The following is a 23249-nucleotide window of genomic DNA, read 5'->3' as shown; positions in this document are numbered from 1 at the left end:
AGTTCTCACTCTTAAAGTTGGAGGGCTGCAACCTATCATATTTGTTATAATTTATCGCCCCCCAAAACCGCCTGGAGGATTTTTATCAGAACTTCCTGAATTTTTATCTACTCTGGTTTTAAATTATGACAGAATTGTTCTTTGTGGCGATTTTAATATTCATGTTGATGACCCCAACAATGTTAATGCAACTGACTTTTTAAATATGGCCACTTCTTTTAACTTCAAACAACATGTCAAAGGGCAAACACATAACCGTGGTCATACACTGGACTTGGTTTTTACCCTGGGTGTCAGCATTTCCTCTGTGGAATTAGTGGACATGACCATATCTGACCACAGATGTGTTGTTTTTAGCTGCGATTCGCCTGTTACTCATGCCGCCTCACCAAGCTCCGTGTGTTGTCGCATCTTTAATGAACAAAGTGTTTCAAAGTTTTGCGCATTCTTTCAGAGCCAAAGCCAACACCTGTCTGATTCCAACACCAACAATCTGGTCGATCACTTCAATCATATCTGCTTGTCGTCACTAAATATTACTGCTCCTCTAAAGGTTAGGCCTACGTCTAAAGCTAGTAAGCAACCCTGGATAAATGACAGCATTCGCAGCCTAAAAAGGGAATGCAGGAAAGCAGAGCGCAGATGGAAAAAATCCAATCTCCAAGTCCATTACCTCAGTCTGAAGGATTTATTAACTACAATAAAATGGTTAAGGATGCGAGAACACACTATTTTTCTGAACTCATTACTACACATAAACACAATCCCAGGTTTCTGTTTAAGACTGTGGACCAGCTGGTAAACCCAACCCCTCCTTGTGCCTCAGCTGGAAGTAATGATGACTGTGAATTGTTTTTATCTTATTTTACCAATAAGGTGGTGTCAATCAGAGCCTCTATTACCCCCGTGGCCTCTTACTCAGAGGTTCCTCACCAGCAACAACAGAGTTTTAACCAGTTTTATCCCATCGACTTGTCTGAGCTTTTAAAAACAGTATCACAAATGAGAGTGTCCTCCAGCCCACTTGATATAATACCTACAAAATTTTTACTAAAAGTAATAGATTCTGTTGGGCCCCATTTGATCTCTGTTTTCAACAGCTCCCTATCTACTGGTTGTGTCCCTGATTATTTTAAAACGGCTTGCGTGAACCCACTTTTAAAGAAACCTGGTTCAGATCCCTCCCTCCCACAAAATTTTAGACCAATTTCAAAACTGCCTTTTATTGCAAAGATTCTAGAAAGAATTGTTTCCAAACAGCTGCTCACTGTGCTGGAAAATAACAAAATATTTGAAAAGTTTCAGTCTGGTTTTAGGAAGTACCACAGCACTGAGACTGCCCTGCTTAAAGTCACCAATGACCTTTTAATGTCTGCTGATGAAGGCATGTGCTCAGTCCTTGTACTCCTGGACCTTAGCGCTGCTTTTGACACCATTGATCACAACATCATGTTAGACAGACTGAGGCACTGGGTGGGGATCTCTGGTACTGCTCTAGAATGGTTTTCATCCTACCTGTCAAATAGGAAGTTTTGCGTGTCTGTAAACAACTATGTCTCTTCATTCTGTCCAGTTAAATATGGTGTGCCTCAGGGGTCGGTCTTAGGACCCATTATGTTTTCCTTGTATCTGCTTCCCCTTGGACATATTATCCATAAACATGGCATTTCTTTTCATATTTATGCTGATGACACACAAATATACTTGCCCGTCAGATCCACAGACCCTGGAATGCTGAGTTCACTTAACAACTGCCTTTGTGAAGTTAAAAAATGGATGTCAAATAATTTCCTCCAGCTGAACTCAGACAAAACAGAAATCCTGGTCATCGGGTCCCAGCAGATGGCAAATCAAATACTGCCATCTGCTGGTTCCCTAGTAAATCACATTAAGCCTGTGGCAAAGAACCTTGGTGTTTGGTTTGATAGTAATTTAAATTTCGAGCAGCACACCACAAAGCTTGTTCAATCATGTTTTTATCAACTTAGAAATATAGCTAAAATTCGATCTATGTTAACTTTTAAGGACACCGAGACCATTTTACACGCCTTCATCTCATCACGCCTGGATTATTGCAACAGCCTTTTCACCTGTTTAACCCAAAAATCTATTGATCGACTCCAGACTGTCCAGAACTCAGCTGCCAGGCTTTTAACCAGAACAAAGAAATATGACCACATTACTCCTATTTTAGCTTCATTACACTGGCTCCCAGTATGTTTTAGAATTGACTTTAAAATTCTATTGATCACTTTTAAAGCTCTTCATGGCCTCTCGCCTTGTTATATTTCTGACCTTTTAGTCCCATACGCACCAGCACGTACCTTGAGATCCTCGGGCAGAGGTCTGTTGTCTGTTCCAGAGTCCCGAGGCTCTGGAACAGCCTGCCCGAGGAAATCAGGTCGGCTGAGTCAGTGAACTCTTTTAAGTCCCTTCTTAAAATATACTTTTATAGGAGAGCTTTTCCCGATCTTATTTGACTTTATTTTATCCCTTTTATTTTATTGTATTTTACTAATTTTATATTAAATTTTCATGCTCTTATCTTTTTTTTTGTATTATTCTTTACACTTGTTAAAGCACTTTGTAACTTGTTTTTGAAAAGTGCTCTACAAATAAGGATTATTATTATTATTATAATTTGTAAAAACAAACAAACAAACAAAACAAAAAACTTCAGCTAACAAAAAGCACAAAAAGCTAGAGATTATAAAATGACCCAAAAACGTGAACATTAACAACTTTTTGACAGTTTCTCTTTGGCCAACTTTCAGTTCTCTCCCTTTTAACATGACATAAGAGGAGGGAAGACTAAATCATCCCTGCATATGTGTTGCCTCAGCAGGGATATTACATGAGAAAAATTGATCTACAGGAGAAAAAGATCTGAAAGCAACACAGAATGCCTGAGAACCGCACTGCATTAGATTGTATCCTATTTTTTAAAATGTTTTGTAAAATGACTTGCACTATGAAATGTTACCTAACAAATGAAAATGGTTTGACAAAAGGAAAAGGAAAACACGCAATGCAAGAAACAAATGTGCATTGTCCAAAAAAGTAACTTAAGCTAACTAACTTAAGCTATGATCAATCTGTCATCAATGTAGACCTAAAGACAGAGACAGTTATTTCCAGATGTCATGGATTCATCCTCAGCTCAGAATAAAATCTATAGGCTACACTGTCTTAAATAACACTTTAGACATTAAGACATTTGTCGTCTTGTGATTAGTCCCACTGATGGAACAACCTGTCATAGTTACGTTGGAGATGATTGTGAAATGTGGGCTAGTTTAAAAGTGAGATTTTGAATATTAGCTGCTTGTAGTCTTAATGTGTTTAGACAACATTTCATTAAACATCAAACGATCGAACAAAATTTTTAAATGACGGTCTAGTTTGAACCTAGACACATTTTCCACTCCAAATCATTAGAGTATATGGCTACTGGGTCAGCCTGGGACTTTGCGATCAAAGATCCATGAGTAAACTGTTTGATCCACATTTTCATCTTCAGGTAGGCCTTACCACCGGCATTTTGTCCCCGGCAGGTTACAGCTGAATAAATAGCCTACAGGCCTATTTAAAAAAACAAATGTAGCCCAATATTAAATCAGCCTACAGCACTAATTCAGGAAATTCAAGTCTGTTAAATGCTGAATGAGCAGAATACGCTGAATAAAATGCAATCTTGTTGACCCTTCCTCGTTCCCCCGCTCCTTTTGCTCTGTTCAGATAAATGTCATGATGGACCGCATTGGCACGCATTCATATTTCTAGCGCCACTGGATTAAAATGGAGACTGCTTTTTATTTACCCATTGCCATAGTGAATCGTATTATAGGAGCTCTTGATTGTTTTTTTCATCCCCACGCACATAAGTTGAACTGATCAGCTGTTCTGGAACCGAAAACCTGGAGTTTAAGGCTCAATCAACCCAGAGCTCAGGGTTAAGCTCAGAGTTTAAGACGTTTCAAAAAAATGCCGCTTGTTCCTGCACTAAATATGTGTATACTTCTGCGTAAGGACATTTGCTCAGTTAAAGATGATAGCACCTGTTCAGTTGTGCTGCCCAGACTAAGAGTTCAGTATTGGGGATTTTCCAGGGTTTCCCTATCATGTTTTATAGCACAAGACTAGTAAAATATTTCTACAATTGGGGATGGGGGGCTAGAGGAACTACTGCACAGCAGTTCCACCAATTAATGATATAAGCGGTCCTCTACCAATGCATCAGGATCTGGTTAGCTTACCACCTCAGGTAGCTACACAGCTACCTAAGGAAACCCTATATTTAAAATGTTTTCTTTTTTTTTTTTTAGCTAGATTCACCAGAAGAGGGGGGAGAGACAGAAGGGTAATGACATGCCTCACTATATGTAGCCTATATATTATACACTGCCTACACAAGTAGGCTATTAGGCAAATTGTATTCCTCAGGGTTGAACAAATAGTACTGTTAATCCAAAATATAACAACCTCAAAGGTGAATGTTTAACTACACTTTTTGGCCTTTCAAAAAATATTTAGTAACCAGCCACCCTTCTTTTCAATAATTGCCGGAGCCCTCCAGCCATGGAGTCTGTCAGTTTCTTAATCTGTTCACTCTCAGCTTTCACTGAAGCAGCAACCACAGCCTCCCAAATGCTGTTCAAAGAGATGCATTGTCTTACTTGACTGTAAACCTGAAGTTTGAGAAGGGCCGACAAGTTTACAACAGGATTCAAGTCAGGTGAGGAAAGGGGCCAGGTCATTATTCGGGCATCTTTGAGGCCCTTGCTGGCTAGCCAAGAAGTGGAGTACTTGGATGCATGTGATGGACCATTGTCCGGCATAAAGATCATGGCCTTCTTCAAAACAGAGGGCTTCTTCCGGGACCTCTGCTTGAAGAAAGTATCTTCCAGAAACTGGCAGTAGGTTTGGGAGTGGAGTTTCAGTCCATCTTCAACCTGAAAAGGTCCAAATATCTCAATGATAGCAGCCATTAACAAGAGGCCCTTCCTCCACCCTGCAGGCACCTGAGTCCACCCAGTGAGCCAGCCACAGGCCCTTTTTGCACCCCAGTTGACCATTTGCAACAAAATGTTTGATTGGCCACGCCGAGTGTTACATCTGTCTGAATGGCATTTTACAATTTGACTTTTCAGTGTCAGTTAAATCTTTTACCTTAAGTAATGAAGCTCCCTATTAATCATGGACAACTTGATATAAAAGGAGTCATTTAGTTTCACCGCACCCTCCCTCATTACACAAGTACATATCACTTGAAAATAATCAACTGCAATTAGAAATAATTTCCATTTAGAATACTTAATTGTGCACGCAGTGTATTTAGTATAGAAAGAACAAAGTCAGATTTGACCAGGACTCTACTCACCCAACTCTATCCTCTTATAAAGGAGGTTTGTGGGTAAATTGATTGTATTTATTAAACTGTCCTTACATTTACAATGCTTGTTTCTTTTCCCTTTCAAATAAAATTACTAATCAGGGGATTGTTTCAAACTATCGCCTTACTGCTTATGTTTGACCTGTCTGACTTCGTTTTCGCTGCGTCACAGATTCCACACAGCTATTAAAAACTCTGAGTATGTTATTACTGATATGAATGAAGACTACAAAGAGCCAAGTTGCAATTGTCCTTTTAGGATACCGGCATATGATTTGGTTTGTTTGCAATTCTCAATTTAACTTTCAGTAGGACTTCTACTTTGTTATAAAATATGAATCACCACACAACAATGAAAAAACCAAAAGCAATCCAGAGTCAACATGTTGTGTTTAATTTTTCATCGTCAAACTTGACAATTTCAAATCAATTCATCCTTTACAAGCAGTTGAACTCCGGCTTTAACCGCTGCGAACTGTGGCCACCACTTTGAACTTTACCCTGACTGGCTACAGTGAGAAATAAATGAACCGGGGAGCGTGGGTGTTTGGCCCTTCAAGTCAATTAAATAAATCACGATAAAAAGATTTATGCAAAAGAAATAAGACTTTTATAAACCAGGCAAGACATGATCTTTCTTTGGCAGCAGTGCTTCTCTTTGCTCTTTATCAACCTGTTAATTAGTGAACACAAAGTAAAACCTAGCACTTTGAGCATTTCCAGTCTTCTCACAAGTACAGTTTTCATTAAGTGCCAACAAGGGGGTAGGATTAAATGTGAATATACCAGAATAAGGCCACTGTACACTGAACCGTTTGCCTCGATTCATTTAGAAACAAAAAAAAACTGTTCCGTCACCTCCCAACTTGAGCTGTGATGTGATGGAGAGGAGAGCTCAGATAGAAAAATGGTTTATTTTATTCCATAAATCGAGAGGGAATGACAAAGGAATTCTACAGTAGTACTTGATTGTGTTTCAGAGCACTGATGAGAAAGAGAGAAAGCAGAGGACTGAAGATATTGGTGTGTGTAGGTTTGTTGAAGCAAAATAAGATACTAATGTGTTTTCAGTTCAAATACTTTGATGTAGCTTTAAGTTGTGTCTAAAGAAGAAAACATTTACAACCTTTTGCATCCTCCTGATGTCCACAAACTCCCATATAAAAGCTACTAATGGAAGCTTTGGGTCGATGCAGTTTTCTGGGGAAACTTTTTTGGCTCTAAAGTCCAGCTTCAACCAAACATTAGTGGTTCAACGGCAGCAGTTGGCAGATATTAATTGATCTCACCTTAATAGCAGGACATGGTGTTTGTTGCAAATGTCAGCTGTGCCAAATCACTTGGCTAGACACGGTGCAACTTACAAAATACATTTCTTTAGCATTTGATATGAAAGGTAAAAGCGAAAAAACACAAAATTGTCTGTATCCCTGAAAGGTGGAAATTTGGAAGTCTAAAACAAAAATTGCACCCTGAGTGCAACCTGGCCAAACTCTCCAAGTGCCCACGCACCAAACCTTGCTACACCAAAACACCAACACCCTTCTTGCCACACCTTCTCCTCCTCCTCCTCCTCTTCCCCAGTTGGAGAAGGGGCTCAATAGCGATAGTGGTCCGGTTTGAAGGGCCCTTCGGTGGCCAGACCGAGGTACTTGGCCTGCTTGTCTGTCAGCTTGGTCAGTTTCACCCCCAGTTTATCCAGGTGGGCGGCTGCCACCTGCTCATCCAACTATTGAGACAAAGACATTAGAGAGAGCAAAGTTCCCGTTAGATGTTTTTTTACTAGTTCACTTTTCATGCATATTCTATTTGTTAATTGCATTTTAGTTGTCTGATGCCGTACATATAACACCCTGTCTCAGCAGGTTTTTCTGAAGAGAAATGGTCTCCGCCCCGGGGGGGGGGGGGCAAATCAAGGCAGCATGGCATGCATGCAAAACTCATAAGACCGGTGAATGACAGGCGAGAGAGAGCGAGAGCAGGGTCTTCTAAAAGTTTAGCTGGAAATTTACAGTGCAACTTGAATGAATAGAGACTGCAGCTACTCAAAATTAAAGCGGAGTCCCAACACCCACCCCTTACAAATGTACTCCAATCAAACAAAAGTAACATGAAAAGAACAAACACTAATGAACTCCCTTGATCCGTGCGTTACATGATTTTAGATACCTTAGTACATCGGGGACCAATTAATGCAACACACCTCTAACATAAACGCCGGTCTGCTGATAGGTACCGTCAAATAGAAATTATGTGCCGAATATATTTGTGTGTGGCGGGTAGCCTTCCAACATTTGGCCGCCAAATGGAAAACGCACCTGCCAACTAATGATTGTTTTCATTATGGATAATAGTTTAGTTTTTTTGGTTCATTATTCTAAAACAAGAAAATACAAATGTCAATTTCCCAGAGCCGTAGGTGATGCCTTGAAATTGCTATTTCAGAGTAAGCGTAACAGATTTGTTAAGCCTTCCTGTTTAAGATTGTTGTCTATTTTGTTACACAGGGAGCAGCATTTCAGTGAACGTGAAGGACTTGTGTAAAAATGGAAGAAACTGGATGGCTTTAGATGTTCTGTGGGCATAACCCCGCTTATTAAAGCGCCACATCTTCTCTTGGCATTTTTTTTTGTTACTGTTTTGAGGCTTTTAAGCACCAATTAAACCTTGAATCCGTTGCATTCACCACCAGATCCTTCTTCCTGTTTGGTTTCGTTTCTTCACTCTGATTGAAAATTCTTGCCCACCTTGTGAACCCCGCTCCTCTGATGGACCTTTTACATAAAATAAATCAAATCTGCAGTTCTTTTCCTCTCTGTGCTTTTCAGGCTTAAGTAAAATACACTTTGCCAAGCTCACTCTAAAAAGGAAGTGACAGCTTTGTCTATAATCGGTTACAACCCTGAATATTGTTTAACAAAACAATTCAAAATTTTCAAAAATGTCAACATTACTCTTCCCTTCCTTAAACTGTTGGTCTTTGATGATAATCAGGTCTTGAAATTAAATTTTATACAGGAAAATAGAGGCGGAAATTAATTTTGGCAAGTGAAGATTCTACAACATGGTTGGCACAGAATCAAGTTTTAAGACCCTTCTGTTAAAGTCAACCAACTGGGAAGAGGAGACCACACTGGCTTCTCCAAGCAGGAAAATAAAAACCCGGTATGTTTTAGCACAAGGCATGAATAAATGGCATAGCAAACCTGGCAGCATTTAATCTACACAAGTTAGCCATGCTCATTCTGGAGACTAGAGGTGGATGTGAATGTAACGACTTGTAAAATACTACTGTATTTGTACTGAATCAATGGGAATTTCATCATGCAGTTGTAACCAGGGTCCACAACTTGCTATGTGCAGTTTTTCCCCCTGTCAGGTCTATGCAGAATTGGATTTTTTTTTTTTTGTTTGTTTTTAAGAAATCAAGTCTAATATGATTAACGTCTACTTATAATTTTAGGCCTTTGAGAGGGCTGGATCAAAAGCTATTCATTTCTAAAATCTGTTTTAATTTATTGCTGTCCAAGGGATGTACTGTTTAACATACAAACGCATTAACATAGTGTGGCTTCTGACCTTCTTGGGTAAGAAGTAGACTCCCAGGGGGTATTTGTCAGTGTTCGTCCACAACTCGATCTGGGCCAGGACCTACAGGAAAGTGATGAGACACATACAGTTTAATAAAGCACACTGAATGCAGCCACCGTTATCATAATTTTTATTATGATCATTAGTGCTGGGCAACAAAAAACAATTTATTTTTTTTTAAATCACATTGTTATGCGCAAAATTGAATTCTAAAGTAGTGTATTGCACACTTAATTTAAATGTACTGCTATACACATGAAAGTCCAATAACATGAGGTTTGCAAACATTATAAACAATTATGGTGCCAGCAGCATTGCCTTTACACAGTAGCAATAAATAAATAAAAAAATCCTTGTAAATCTCAACTTAAACATTAATGTAATCAAATATAAAACCAAAGCTATTTGCCACTGCCAGGGCATTACCTTTTATCTAGCTTGTTAAAACAAGCTAATAGTCCAGAGCCACAATCATAACAGGCACCTTCTGAGCAACAGGTTAACATATAAAAATCGGTTTTCTTGTTTTTTTTCCCTGAACAGGTATCAGAAAAAAAAAAAATTTAAAATCAGGGAGCAGCATAAACAATCTCTTCAGGAGCAAGTGTCCCTATTAGAGTGAGGTGAAGTGGTCGAGCACAAGGCGTAGCGACAAGCAGATGCGCTCCCCCGAAATGGTCACGGTTGTGCTCGTCTCGTGCACATGCCCGTCGCCGAAGTTGAATTGTCTTGAACTTTTTGTACATGACACGCAGCACAAATCATTGGAGGATTGGAGACTGATCGTCGCTGTTTGAGAGTTTTACTAAATCAGCATGCAGTGTGTAGCCATCAACTTCGCCATGGCATTGTTCACTTGTCTTGCTTTTGTTTATTAACTTCTCCCACACGCTGCATCCAACGTAGTCTGCCGAAGCCTCCCTCCGCTGAATGTTTAGGTTAGTGATTTGCAGGCTGACAGACATCCCACCCCTCCTGTGACCCATCGTTTGACTGTATGTGTATTCAGAGCCAGTGAGCAACGGACTTTCAAAATAATAAAAACTGTTAACGTGCGATAAAATAATTGTCAGTGTTAATTAATGTGTTAACTTGCACAGCCCTAATAATACTAATAAGACATCAGGGCTGTAAATTGAAATGTTGCTGCTTTAAAAATCATGATGCTCATGACTAAAGAGCACTTTTTATTTCCTCTTCTCTGGCTCACACAAACTCATACCTGATTGGTGAAGGAGTTGCTCATGACAAAGGATGGGTGTCCCATGGCACAGCCCAGATTGACCAGTCTGCCCTCTGCCAGGACGATAATGTGACGACCGTTCTTCAAACGATAGCGATCAACCTGAGGAGAAGGAGGAGGATTACTGCTGTTGTGATGGTTCAGTGAAAGAATAGACTCCGATTGATATGGATGGCAAGCGTAGACTGAGCAAGAACACAAAAGAGAACAAACTCTGAATTTAAGCATCAGAGAGCTTAAAATGTTAAATAAAGCATGAAAAATTCCTGCTGTATTAAAACTTTTCAATAAATCATTTTCAGCTCTTACCTGAGGCTTGATGTTGACCTTCTCTGCAGCATTTTTGTTGAGCCAGCTCATGTCGATCTCACAGTCAAAGTGTCCGATGTTACAGACGATGGCATCGTCCTTCATGTTCTCAAAGTGACTGAAGGTAACACATAATTATTAACATGAGACTTGTTATTGTGCAAAAAATAGATTCAAAAGAACTTCAAGCATACTGAATTTCACTTTATGAAACTTTAATGAAAGTAGCATTTCAGTTCTAGTAGAAACATCAGAGGGTGAAACCTACTGTCCGAGGATGATGTCCTCACAGCCAGTGGTGGTGACGAAGATGTTTCCTTCCTTGCTAGCCTCATCCATGGTGGTAACCTCGTAACCTACAGTGCAACAGAGAAGAGGGTTTTACATTGTGAACTAATTAGGGATGTACCCGAAAACATTTGGGAAAGCACAAGCAATGCGATGGAAATGGTGCAGTAGCTACAACTAGGGATGAAATGATTACTGGTTTAACGATAAACCCACGGTAAAATTCCCAACGGTTATTATTACCGTACATATTTTAATGGCACAGTAACCAAACCTGATTATCATGCCATTATAAACTCATGGCAAATAGTGTCCAGCATCAACCAAAGTTAGCGACAGTCTCCCAGAAGAAGGCGTGCATGCAGAGTATGCAACGTGGGTTTGTTTGGGTCTTCGGCAAAAAGGGCAGAAGACAGTGCTGCAGAGACTTTTCAGTCACTCTGAAGTCTGGTCGTATTTTAGTTTTTATGAGAGCGCTGAGGGAAACTTGAAGAAAATTACCTTAGTGACTGCAGGGTGAGTTAACTTTGGGTTGTGTGACTTGCTAAGAGCGTGTAAACTGAAGCTCTCAGTGTTAGCTGTACTTGTAAAAACGCTAAACGTTCTGCTGATGTGTGCGTCTTGTGTCGGCAGTCTATTTGTCAACTGCACATGATAACACGTTACGCTGTTTAGTCAACCAATCTGCATTTTAAATCCAGCAGGTATCAAATTAGTTGTAAGTGTCAGAACAGGAGAAACGCGACAGACTGCTCTTTATTTATGTCAGTTGTTGGGCTCATTGCAGTTACTGTCACTGTCTTCTAAAGAAGGTCATTGCATTAACTATATAATATAAAATCTTGACAACACACACTTAGATGGTTTTCATGTTTACAAAAAAGGTATTGGCTGTTATTTTAATGTTTATGCAAAATGGTAATTTTATTTGCAGTTTTCAATATAAAAACTTGTTGAAATGGTTTCAGTGTGTCTATCAGTACATTTTAATCTTTTTTGGCACATTTTTACTATACTGTGATAATACCGATACCAGTGTGATAATTTTGGTCACTACAATCGTGATATGAAATTTTTTTTTACCCTTTCATCCCTAGCTACAACACGCACAGTAACGCATAAATTTGTCCCTCGGCATTTAAAAAAAAAAAAAAAAAAGAGAAAGAAAAGTTGTTTGTACCTTAGTCACCATCTGCTGGAGCACACCAAATGACAGAAATCAAAAACACACCCAAGTTGTTGCATGCTGTGTTTGGCTAAATACTAAAATGCTTATGGTGATCCTCCAGCAGTGATTTCTACATTTGCTACATTGCTGTGGAACTTATACCTTCAGTCAGGTGCGACTGTGGAGCCTCTGAGTCCAAGATGTTTAAAAACTTTGAGCGCAGTGGAAGAGAGAGGTGGACTGGTTATAATGATGTAGGGCTGGGTGATATGGCCAAAAGTGTTATCACGATAAAAACATTTCATATCATTCCATATTGATAATTATCACGATAAATGTCAAATTATTATTGCTTTTGAGTTTAAAAGCAAATTTTGCCCCGCAATAAAAACTGAAGGGCCAGATGGTTAATTGTGTGTGTAAATTATGCTTTATGGTCAGAACGTGACACTTGTTCCATGAACACTTTATGCCAAACAGTGGATCACTTCTCATATCGGAGGTAAAACATTCAAAACAATTATAAGATCTTTTTTCCAAGAAAATATAAAATATTAGTATATCTTTTCAGTCCCTTTTCTTGACAATATAAAACATCTTAATAGAAAAATGAAGTGTTAATTTGTTTGTGATTCTAATAATTTAAATAAAACAGATAAGACGATATTGAACATTTGTTAGAGGAAAATTATATTGCGATGATTACCATTATTGTTTTATTGCCCAGCCATATAATGAAGTGAGAATATTTAAGCAAAGAAGCTGAACCAAGAGCAGATTTGAAGACTTTACACTGCACAAGTTATAGAATGACGGTAATTTGCGTTTAAATGTCGCAAATGAGTTTCTCTTTGAAGTGAGGCTTTTGTTGAAATTTCAATCATTAACAAGCTCAACCTAAAATTTCACATTTTTACATAAATGATGTTGGGTATACTCTTGTCAGTTCTGAAGCTCAGGCTCAAGGCACGATTTGAATTGTAAATGCCAGCGTAACTGACAACACAATGTTGTTCTGGCTGTCATTGCCTACCCTCCATAGCGGCCTGCAGGGCGTTGATGGGGTCAATCTCTGTGACGATGACACGGGCTCCGAACCCACGCAGAGCCTGGACGCAGCCTTTACCCACGTCACCATAGCCCGCCACCACAGCAACTTTACCCGCAATCATCACATCAGTGGCTCGCTTGATACCGTCAATCAGGCTCTCCCTGCAGCCGTACAGGTTGTCAAACTTACTCTGCAAGGAGAAGGGAGACAGAATATATTCCATATTAGTCAACAGGATGTCAAGCTTTTTCCAGACAGATGAGTCCCAACTAATGGCCTAGTATCAAATTCAAAGATGTTATCATAAATCTACATAAATCAGAGGAACCCCATGGCCTCTAGTTCAGGGCCATTCAATTTAGCTTTACAATTACTGTAAACATTTCACTCAATACAAAACTGTGCAATACTGAGATTTTAAAAAAGTCCACTAGGAGGGCTTTTTGCAGTTTGAATCCTATATGGTGAAGAAAACCAACAAACACTTAAAATACCCACCATTTTACAGACAAACTAATTTATTCAACAAACATGTTTGCGGTGGTATTTAACACTATGCTTTCATTAATGAATGTTTCCACAGATGAGATTTATTATACATTTCTGCCCACTCATCTAATTGACCCTACGGGATGCAGCTGAAGAGGAGGTTACCTTTGTGACAGAGTCGTTGACATTGATGGCGGGTATTTTCAGCTCGCCCTTTTTCATCATCTTGTACAGGTTGTGGACACCTGTAGTAGTCTCTTCAGAGACTCCACGGATACCTGAAAATACAAGGTCACGTAAGTATGGAATATCTATAACATGTATTTTCATCTGCCCCAAAAATATTCCGCAAGGGGGTACATTACAGGAGTAAAGCAAAGTGGGCTGAGTTAAGTGTGTTCATGTCATGAATGTCAACTATGTGAACTATGAGTGTCATTGCAAGTAGATGGTTACTATAATTACTCTTATGCATGTTTCACTGAGTAATTTAAGAACAGGCTTTATGAATGTAAATACTACATAACGCGTGTTAACTGTCGGTGGAAAGTATCACTCCGAGTCCTCAATTTGTTGTAGAGTCTCAGTGCAGACTACCACCATTCTCTCTCTGCCACCTTATGACACAGCTGCAACACTGATGGTTGGGCTGCAACGCCTCAAGGGGCATTTATTCAAGCATATTATTGCTTTACCAAACAATATAAACAAACAAAGAATATCTGGTGAGAAATACCTTGTAAAATTTGAAAATGATCCTGGTATATTTTGCCTTAATGGCCACAACGTGAAAACATTTTGTAAAGCAAGATAAAACATTTCCACCATAACACAGCAACTTATGCAGATGGGTTGGTGATGTCTGGACACACATATCCAATCTGCTCACTTGCAAATAACAGTGCTGACAGCCTTTCTCAAACATCTGATTTGAGGAAAGAAAATCTATTTCCTGCAGTCTGAACAAAGCCAAATGTCACCACGTCATTGTATGACAATCCGTTAAATATGTTATCAACTTGAGAAATTCCTTCCAGGCATTCCTGAGATACATCAGGACTGAATTACAGTTGCTGTATGAACCAGCTTGCATCAGACAACCATCGCCATCTAGTGTCCAGACCTCTTCTGCAGCTATAACATTAAATGTCCTGACCCAGAAATGTGTCGGGTTAACTACCAAACTGGGTAAAATAGTGAAGACGCTAGAACTAAGCTACTGTGACATCTCACCACAGTTACAAAAATCTGGTTACAATACTACAAGCCAAGATTTAGGAGCCACTAAGGGCTCCATGTCCTTTCCAACATGTCAGTGATAAAACAATGAAATCAGTTAGTTATAAATGAGATCTTAAGCCTTTTTCTAAAACCTACTTCAACTAGGGAACAGGGGGAGACAATACACAGCTACTTCATATTAAAACTTTGTGTGTGCACAGGTGTGTAAAACAAACCAACCCGCCAGCAGCTTGGGATACTTCTGGTGGACCATGTTGGTGAGGTCTCCTCCGTCATCCAGGATCATATTGAGGGGCTGGCCGTCTTTGAAAAACAGAGTCTGTTCGATGCACCACACATACTCCTCATCGGTCTCACCTTTCCACGCATACACTACATAAAAGAAAGCAAGCAAATAAGTCTGAGATTCATTTAAGGATATTCACCCCCTAGGGGCAGTGAATCTAAATTGTCGGTGGAAAGTATCACTCCGAGTCCTCAATTTGTTGTAGAGTCTCAGTGCAGACTACCACCATTCTCTCTCTGCCACCTTGTGACACAGCTGCAACACTGATGGTTGGGCTGCAACGCCTCAAGGGGCATTAAATTATTTGACACACAGAATATGGTGACCAATATCCTCATATTTGACCTTAAATGACATTCCTGTAGTTTTGTTTCCTCGCTGGACACTGAAACCTTTAAATTGTGTTTTTAAAAACAGCCTTATGATTTGAGACTCTTTCTACTAACAGTTGGCACCAACTGCCATACCGGGACACCCACATGGAAATTACCTGGTACAACATCAGACTATATCCACACTACGCTGACTAAGTCTGAGTAGAAACATTGTATCCCACACATTTTAATGTCACTTTTAATCAAGATCTCCACCCACACTGAATAAAACGTTTCAATCTCTCCTTCATTTGTTTGTTTGTTTACAGTAGTGTGTATTAGTATGGTGTGGATACACTATTTAAACACTTAAAACCACAGACACACTTTACACATTTAGTTGAATGTAAAGTATTTTTTTGCTGACACAGCTAGAAAGTCATAACAGCTTGTTGACGATCAGGTCATTTTATAGTTCACATACAGTATACACAGGTAGTGTGTGTTACCTGGAACGCCAGACTTTGCGATGGCAGCAGCAGCGTGATCCTGAGTGGAGAAGATGTTACAGCTCGACCACTGAACCTGAGGAGGAGGAGGACGAGAGAGTGTGAGAAGGGGGCGAAAGAAAAGATACAGAGTTGAGACTCGTGGAGCTTCTGACTTTCCCTTCATTTTTGGACTTTGGAATACAATAGCAGAGACACGCCACTCAATCACATCCTCAATACAACTCTATGGGGAAAGCCTGTAACGGCAAAGATGGCGGTTATCCCGCCCCTCCTACTAGAAAGCTAATCGTCTGCTTTTGAAACATATTTCAACCGACAGTGTGGTTCCACAGACGTAAGGGTCCGTTTTACTTCGACTGCGCATACGTTGTAGTAGTGACACATGCATAATAGAAGTATAACCGTTCGTGAAAAACGCTTTTTAAACCTTATTTTGGGGCACAAAGTTGTCAAACCTTTACAGCGGTTTTACTGGTGATTCTATTCATGTAGTTTTTATCTCCTGGCGACCAGTGAAAGTGCAGTTCTGGCTCTCTCCCCATTCACTCAGACAGGAGCCTGGTCTTGTTGTTCTGACATAGCTGCCCGGAGGCATGACTTGCCTATAAGGACTTTGATAATAGTAACTAGCAGTTAACTAAAGCTATAAATGAAGCTCATTTGAAACATCCAATTACTCGGTGTATTTACATGAACTTCAGTAACCTGGTTATTGATGAGCTCTGCAGTAACCTAATTTTGTAAAACATGTAAACGACATGTTAATAAATGACAGTTTGTACCAGTGACTACCTCGTTGCATGCATTTCAAGGGCTAATTTAAAGATGAAACTGTACACTTTGTGTGTTAAACTGTTGGCGGTGAGAATCACTCCGAGTCCTCAGTGTGTTGTAGAGTCTCAGTGCAGACTACTGCCATTTTCTCTCTGCCACCTTATGACACAGCTGCAACACTGACAGTTGAGCTGCAACGCCTCAAGGGGCATGAAAACATGCAATGAGCAATAATTATACCTGGTGATTACCATCTAAAACTCATCTTAACGCAATATTTTAAACTGTGTGAACACCTTAGATTTTCAGGAGCTAGTGAATGTGCTTTGTATGGCGCTATGCTATGAAATTTGTTTTTTTTCCCAGATTCTGTGTTTTGATAGGGCATCAGGTGACATATTTATGGTTAATCTTTGAGAGAAGACAAAGTTAGGATGAGTGTTTACAGTCTCCTGGTTTCCTTGCCTGGTCTCAGTCTGCATTTACATTAGGACAAATTAATTGTTATCCCTGAGCTGAGAGGAGCAGGTTATTTATTCTGTTGGTTCTCAGAGCGCAGGTTCCCACAAGACAAAACCAGTCTTGGTCAGACACATAAAACCAACATGATAACAGATCAAAGCGGCCTTGAGGCAGACAGAGCGAGAAGCCTCCCCACTCTGTTGCAATAAACTTGTTCCCTCCGTCACTACTGCTGTAGTGTACTTTAGCAAGGCAGAATATACCAGAACTTGTAATGGGCAGCTCCTGCTACAAAAGAAGCTGCACGGTGTCATCAGTACACCAAATAATAAAGGCTCTCTTCTCTGATGAAGATGAATCGACTAATAATCTAAACACATTTATGCCACAACTGATAATTTGTTCAAATGTTTAGCGGTATTGTAATATTTGATAACCTACTGGCCTATACTTCACACAAACTGTACGTGATGCTTCACACGAATGAAGAAACCAAAAAAGCTAAAGAGTAGCTAAGCCAAACACAAACTGTTGGGTTTTCAACCCCTAGAAAAGTTTAACTTTGTCTCCCAAATGTACAACCAAAAGATGCTACTTGAACGGAGTAGAAACAAAGTCCACTCTCACCACTGTACAAGAGAAAATAAGTTTGGGCCGCGTGATTTAAGAGGAATGGATTATGTTGCGTTTTTGTTCTTTGGACCTTTAATGCCCCCCTGTATAACTCATCTTTCCTTGCCATTGAAAACCATTTCTACACCAGTTCAGACTCTGGTAGCTTTAAACGTTGTGTGTAAATTCAGGTCTTTACTTGAGTTTTTAAACACGTCATAGGGTTTAGGTTAAATAGCATTTTATCATCCAGCATGAAATCTGCCCAAATCCTTCCTACGTTTGAAAGTGTCACTGTAATTTACACTTTAAATGCAAAGAATCTCAAATCTATTAATATTGAAGGATTTATTAAATAGTTTTTTTTTAGTTCACTCTAATCATCCAGTCACAGCTGTTACAGTAGAAAGACATCAATGCTCACCGGATGTTCTCTCAATAACTAAATATGTTTAAGCAGCTGGTAAATGTCACCTCAGCTCCAAGGGCGGTGAGGGTCTCGATGAGCACAGCGGTCTGAAGGGTCATGTGGAGGCAGCCAGCGATACGTGCACCCTTCAGAGGCTTGGACTGACCGTACAGCTCCCTCATCTTCATCAGACCGGGCATCTCATTCTCTGCGATGTTGATGGCCTTACGCCCCCATTCGGCCAGGCTGATGTCAGCTAGGATAGAGAGGGGGAGATGACAGCGGGATGTTAGGTGAACAAAAATATAAATATTACAATAGACAAATTCCCACCAAGCTTCTTGATCCTGCAGGTCTGTCACCTAAAGCTTTCGATTCACAGGGGAGTTTCTTTAATCCTTTTTGAATATGACATATCTGTAGAACAGGGCTGCAACGATTAGTCAACAACGTCGAAGTTATCAACATAAAGTTTCATTGTCGATGCGTCGTTACAAAGAGGCCGTTTAAGAGATAGATAGCAATCGTATTATAAAGAACACAGGGCTCGACAATAACGGTGGCCCGATGGCCCGGGGCCAGTAAAAAGTTGAACTAGCAACTCACTGTACAAGTAAATTGTTTTGTTAACTTTTATTTTTTTAATCATTTTAACTCTGATTACATTTTAGTTTAGTTTTTTTTATTTCCAGGATGCATTTAATAACCAATTAAACATAATAACTAACAGTTATTTTATACTGTTAAGTGTAATTATACATTTGAAACATGGCAAAGTAAGCTAAAATCAATAAGCAATTGTTCCTAATTGTAAGCGGCTGAGTTGCATTGTGACTGTTGCAACATAGCAACAGGTTGTTCAAGGTTTATTTCTTACACACGTCAGAACAAGTACGAACAAGAGTTGGTGTTCAAGAGCTGGAACAACAACTTCTAAGAGCCCTCACTTACTTTCACCACTACCACGACGACATCTAGGCACGAACATAGCAAAGGTCACATCTTAACTACAATTACAAAAGAAAGTGATGCTGCAAGCTCTACAATGCAGGAAAACCTCAGGGTTCAGGATGGAAGTTCCAAGTACAACTCAAGCTCCACCACTACCACAGAGGCTACTGCCTGTGCAAACACCTAAGTCGGACTACCTGCACTGAACTGACCAGCCAGAGAGAGGATTAGGGAAGTTCAGTGAGGTCAAAGTAGTGACTAAACTAAAAGTCAGTGAGTGAAGTCTCTTGAGGATGTGACTCCTTCTGTATTTCCTGTATAACATGAGCAGAACACCAATATTGACAGGTATTGGGGTTCAACCCCATCCTAGACCAACTACAAAAAAAACACTAAAGTATTAGCATTTAAAGTGCTGATATCCAACAAAGACCTGTTGTAGTTTATGGCCACAGGTAGAGTGCCCTTCTGAGCGAGGTATACTTTGCAGAAAAAGCGCAAATCGGCCAAGTCCTTTGAAAAGAGGATTAAAATATCTTTTATGCTCTGTTCAAGCCAGTGTCACACTGAGATCTTCAGCAATTTAAGATTTCAAGAAACATATGTTTAATAAGTAATACTTGACATGGAATACAGGGTTGCTACTAGCAATCATTTCAATTAATCAGCAGATTATTTCCTCAACTAATCCTTTAGTCTATATAAGTGTCCCAAAATGCTGGAAAACTCAAGACATTCAAATGTTCAAAGAGCTGCAGCACTAGTGACAGTATAATTAACATAATGCTGCTTGATCATTTGATATTTCTGGTCTGTGGTGCAAACCAAAGATAAGATAAAGAATCAGAATTGTAGTTGAAAATTCACGAGGCAAAACGCCAAGGCAAAGGATTGATCTACAGATCAAATATTTCACTGATACACTGCTATTACATAATATAAGACTGGACCAATCAACATGTCAGGATGTGAGGGGGCAGTCACTTTGTCAGGTTGAACATATTACCATGTAGTCAATGAAGAACGTGTGGACTTTGCTCCACGGCTATCGGTTATCAGGACCTTGTATAACTGCTTCTAACCAGCCGATTCACACGCACAGACCCGCAGGCGAACACTCACTTATAATGACGATGCATTACAATTGCAGTTATTTAAATCTCCTATTTTACATGCATTTTCTGATATATTTTTAAATGAACACAGTTTTTGATTTCTAGCTGCATTGCATCTTCCAGCGTGTACATTTACCCCCTCCTCATAAAAAAGATGCTTCTCCATTTCTGGTGCCAAACAAAGACACCTTAAGCAATAAAATGACTGGTTTAACACCACAACTACATTATTCAATCAATCAATCATTCAGAGCATTCAGCTCTCAAAGATGTTGTACGTGCAGACCACGTGTAGTCTCTGCATTACTACGGTACGCGAGTTACATACAGCGCACCTCAGTCGCCTGCTCCCGTCACTCATGGAGAAAGTGGCGGTGACGTGCAGGGCATCATGGGAATTGTAGTATGCAAACACAGTCCGAGCCGAGGGGTAGTACACCTCCGGCTCCGATTATAAACTACAATATCCAGAGAGATGTCGTTTCTGTTCAGAGAAGCCCATGCTCGCTAGTAAGTTTCGACTGTTTCATGTCGATTCATTCCCAGATTTAAACAAACTCTTCATTCTGCGAGTGTCGAAAAGTGGAAATTTACATGCTATAATGACTAACGACTAACAAACATGGTAAACAACCTGCTAACTGAATGTAACATCATACAATTTACCCCAAACTAGCAAATTAACCTTAGCATTTACGGAAACAGAGCAGAGTTGTCGTTACAATATAAACCCTGGGATTAGTAACAAATCAATCATAAACATCTGACTACATTTGTTTCGTTGCATGATTAGCTTTTAAGCTAAATCCGTCTCCTAGAAGAGCCGTTAACGTTTCTCGACATGAAGATTGTCTCAAAAATTAACAGCATGTTAGCTAGCAAGTGAACGGCCACCCGTTTACGGAACTCAAGTTACAAGCACAGTTAAAACAATAAACTTTGACACTGACCGACTTTGTAGTTAAGTTTCTCGGACATGGTCCTTTTCTGGTGTTTTGTTCCGGGGGAGTTGAGTGCAGCGGCAGCCTAGCCGACGAACAGAGGCAGAGAGGGAGGGACAAATTCATGACGGCTCGTTTTTATCATCGAAGCCACATTCAAACCAGTTCACACGACGGGGCGGGTCCAACTCCGATTTATTCTGTTTTCCTATTGGCTGCAGCAGCTCCCGCCCCTTGGATGAGTGATGTGATTGGATAATGGACGAAATGGCGTGGCCTTATTCCTGAGGCATTCAGATAAAAATGCCTATTAAGCCAATTATATTAATTAATTACATGGAGTAGGGATGGGTGACACCCACATTTTAAGGATACTGATACTGATCATTTCTTAAATGGGTATGTCATCCATCCATCCATCGTCCACCGCTTATCCTGCATACAGGGTCGCAGGGGGGGGGCTGGAGCCAATCCCAGCTGACATCGGGCGCAAGGCACCCTGGACAGGTCACCAGTCCATCTCAGGGCCACACATAGACGAACAACCGCGGGGAGAACATGCAAACTCCACATAGAAAGGCCAGGGCAACCGGGGTTTGAACCCCCCGGTTTGTGAGGCGACAGTGCTAACCACCGCACCACCGTGTCACCTGATCCTATGATTAAATCCTATGATTAAATAATAATAAAATAAATATTGGAACATAAATATGAATACAATAAATTAAAATACCAACAACATAAAGCTTAACCTTTCTGGCAGTCCGGCCCCTTTTTAAGGTTGAAAATATTTTGCGACTGCCCCCCCACAACACCACACACGCATACACACATACACCTCCATCCTACAACATGAGCTAGCTAACTTAACGCTGCCTTTTTAAAATTCTTATTCTTCTTTGCCGTTTTATAGCGGTTGGCATTACCGCCACCTACTGGATTACACTGTGCAAAATATTTACAGTGTCCACCCAAAGTGATTCCATTCACAACTAGTCCGTTTAGTTATTTTTAAGTAATTTATTTTCTATTTTTCTGTCTATAGTAGTATTCTCGCGACCCCCATGGGACCAGGTCGCGACCCACAGGGGGGTCCCAACCCCCAGGTTAAGAACCACTGGGCATCTTCCATGATTTGTGGCATTTTCTTGTCACAAATAGTGCATCTTGCTGTGTTTTAAGAGAAAAGCAGCACCACGGCCCATTACATTTCCTTTCTGCCACAAGTTTAAAGTGTGCGACTGTGTGCGGTTGCATGAGCAGTTCTAATGTCACATAGGTTTCCACAGTCATGTGACACAGGCCAGCCAAATATTCAGGGCTGTTCATTGGTGCAAATATTTTTCAAAGTACTGAACAAGTTTGGGAGGGATGCAGCCACCCACGTTTTGTATTTATAAAATGTTATTATTGATATATTTTTCAAAGGAATCAATAATTATATTTATTATTATAATTTAAAGGTATGTTTATGAGAATCAGAAGTAGCTTTATTGCCAAGTAGTGTTTTACACAAACGAAGAATTTGCTGTGGTGATAAGGTGCTACACGTAGACAAATATACAGTCGACATTAAATAAATGTAGAAATATATAAATATAGAATGGAAGAACGCCCGCCCAATGTCAGCTGGGATAGGCTCCAGCCCCCCCGCGACCCTGTACACAGGATAAGCGGTTGACGATGGAGAATGGAAGAACAACGTTGCAGATATATACATGTGCATTATTCTGGGTCTGTGCCATGCAGAAGTAACGTAATGGAAGAGAATATTGTGTACGTTTTAATATATAAACTGACAACATAAAAATATACAACAACAAAGATCAACAATCAACAACAAATATATGCAACGTGCCAGGTCTGTGACACGAGACGAAACAGTATTTACATGTGCAGAGACATGAGGCTAGTTGCAGACGGGAAGAAACTGTTTTTGTGGCGAGAGGTTCTGGTCCTGATGGACTGCAGCCTGCTGCCAGAGGGGAGAGTCTGAAACAGTTTGTGTCCGGGGTGGGATGGGTCAGCTGCAATCTTTCCTGCATGCCTCAGAGTCCTGGAGGCGTAGAAGTGCACCGTCATTGTCTTTGGCAGGCTGAA

At 40.1% G+C, this 23249-nt stretch overlaps 1 protein-coding gene and 3 non-coding genes across 4 annotated transcripts; all 4 read right to left on the bottom strand.

Moving 5' to 3' along the window:
* Positions 1-5765: 5765 nt before the first annotated feature.
* On the bottom strand, positions 5766-21314 carry ahcy (adenosylhomocysteinase). The gene is made up of 11 exons (XM_038696201.1): positions 21159-21314; positions 18208-18398; positions 15883-15958; positions 14993-15145; positions 13697-13809; positions 13025-13232; positions 10804-10891; positions 10536-10653; positions 10206-10328; positions 8972-9043; positions 5766-7121 (listed from the first exon to the last, which is right to left on the bottom strand). Exons 1-11 carry the CDS (start codon positions 21184-21186, stop codon positions 6990-6992), a joined length of 1302 nt encoding a protein of 433 aa, XP_038552129.1. The 5' UTR covers positions 21187-21314; the 3' UTR covers positions 5766-6989.
* Positions 14067-14202, bottom strand: LOC119887021. The gene has a single exon (XR_005441602.1). It is a non-coding gene; the product is annotated as a small nucleolar RNA SNORA17 (small nucleolar RNA).
* Positions 15221-15356, bottom strand: LOC119887020. Its single transcript, XR_005441601.1, has one exon. It is a non-coding gene; the product is annotated as a small nucleolar RNA SNORA17 (small nucleolar RNA).
* On the bottom strand, positions 16737-16872 carry LOC119887019. The gene has a single exon (XR_005441600.1). It is a non-coding gene; the product is annotated as a small nucleolar RNA SNORA17 (small nucleolar RNA).
* Positions 21315-23249: the final 1935 nt, after the last annotated feature.

Source organism: Micropterus salmoides, unplaced genomic scaffold (genome assembly GCF_014851395.1).
Source record: "Micropterus salmoides isolate LMB-PRFRI ecotype aquatic unplaced genomic scaffold, ASM1485139v1 Ms_hic_scaffold_4, whole genome shotgun sequence".
NCBI lineage: Eukaryota > Metazoa > Chordata > Actinopteri > Centrarchiformes > Centrarchidae > Micropterus > Micropterus salmoides.
The sequence above is the reverse complement of the archived record's forward strand: the minus strand, read 5'-3'. Positions and strand labels throughout refer to the sequence as shown.

What these genes read in the sequence shown, in the direction of transcription:
- ahcy (XM_038696201.1), bottom strand. Translation starts at nt 21,186, where the DNA reads ATGTCCGAGAAACTTAACTACAAAGTCG. An exon ending in GTATCCCAAGCTGCTGGCGG is followed by an intron (nt 13,810 to 14,992) that starts GTTGGTTTGTTT and finishes TTGTATTTTCAG; the next exon opens with GTATCCGTGGAGTCTCTGAA. An exon ending in AGGTCAACATCAAGCCTCAG is followed by an intron (nt 10,329 to 10,535) that starts GTAAGAGCTGAA and finishes CCTTCTCCTCAG; the next exon opens with GTTGATCGCTATCGTTTGAA.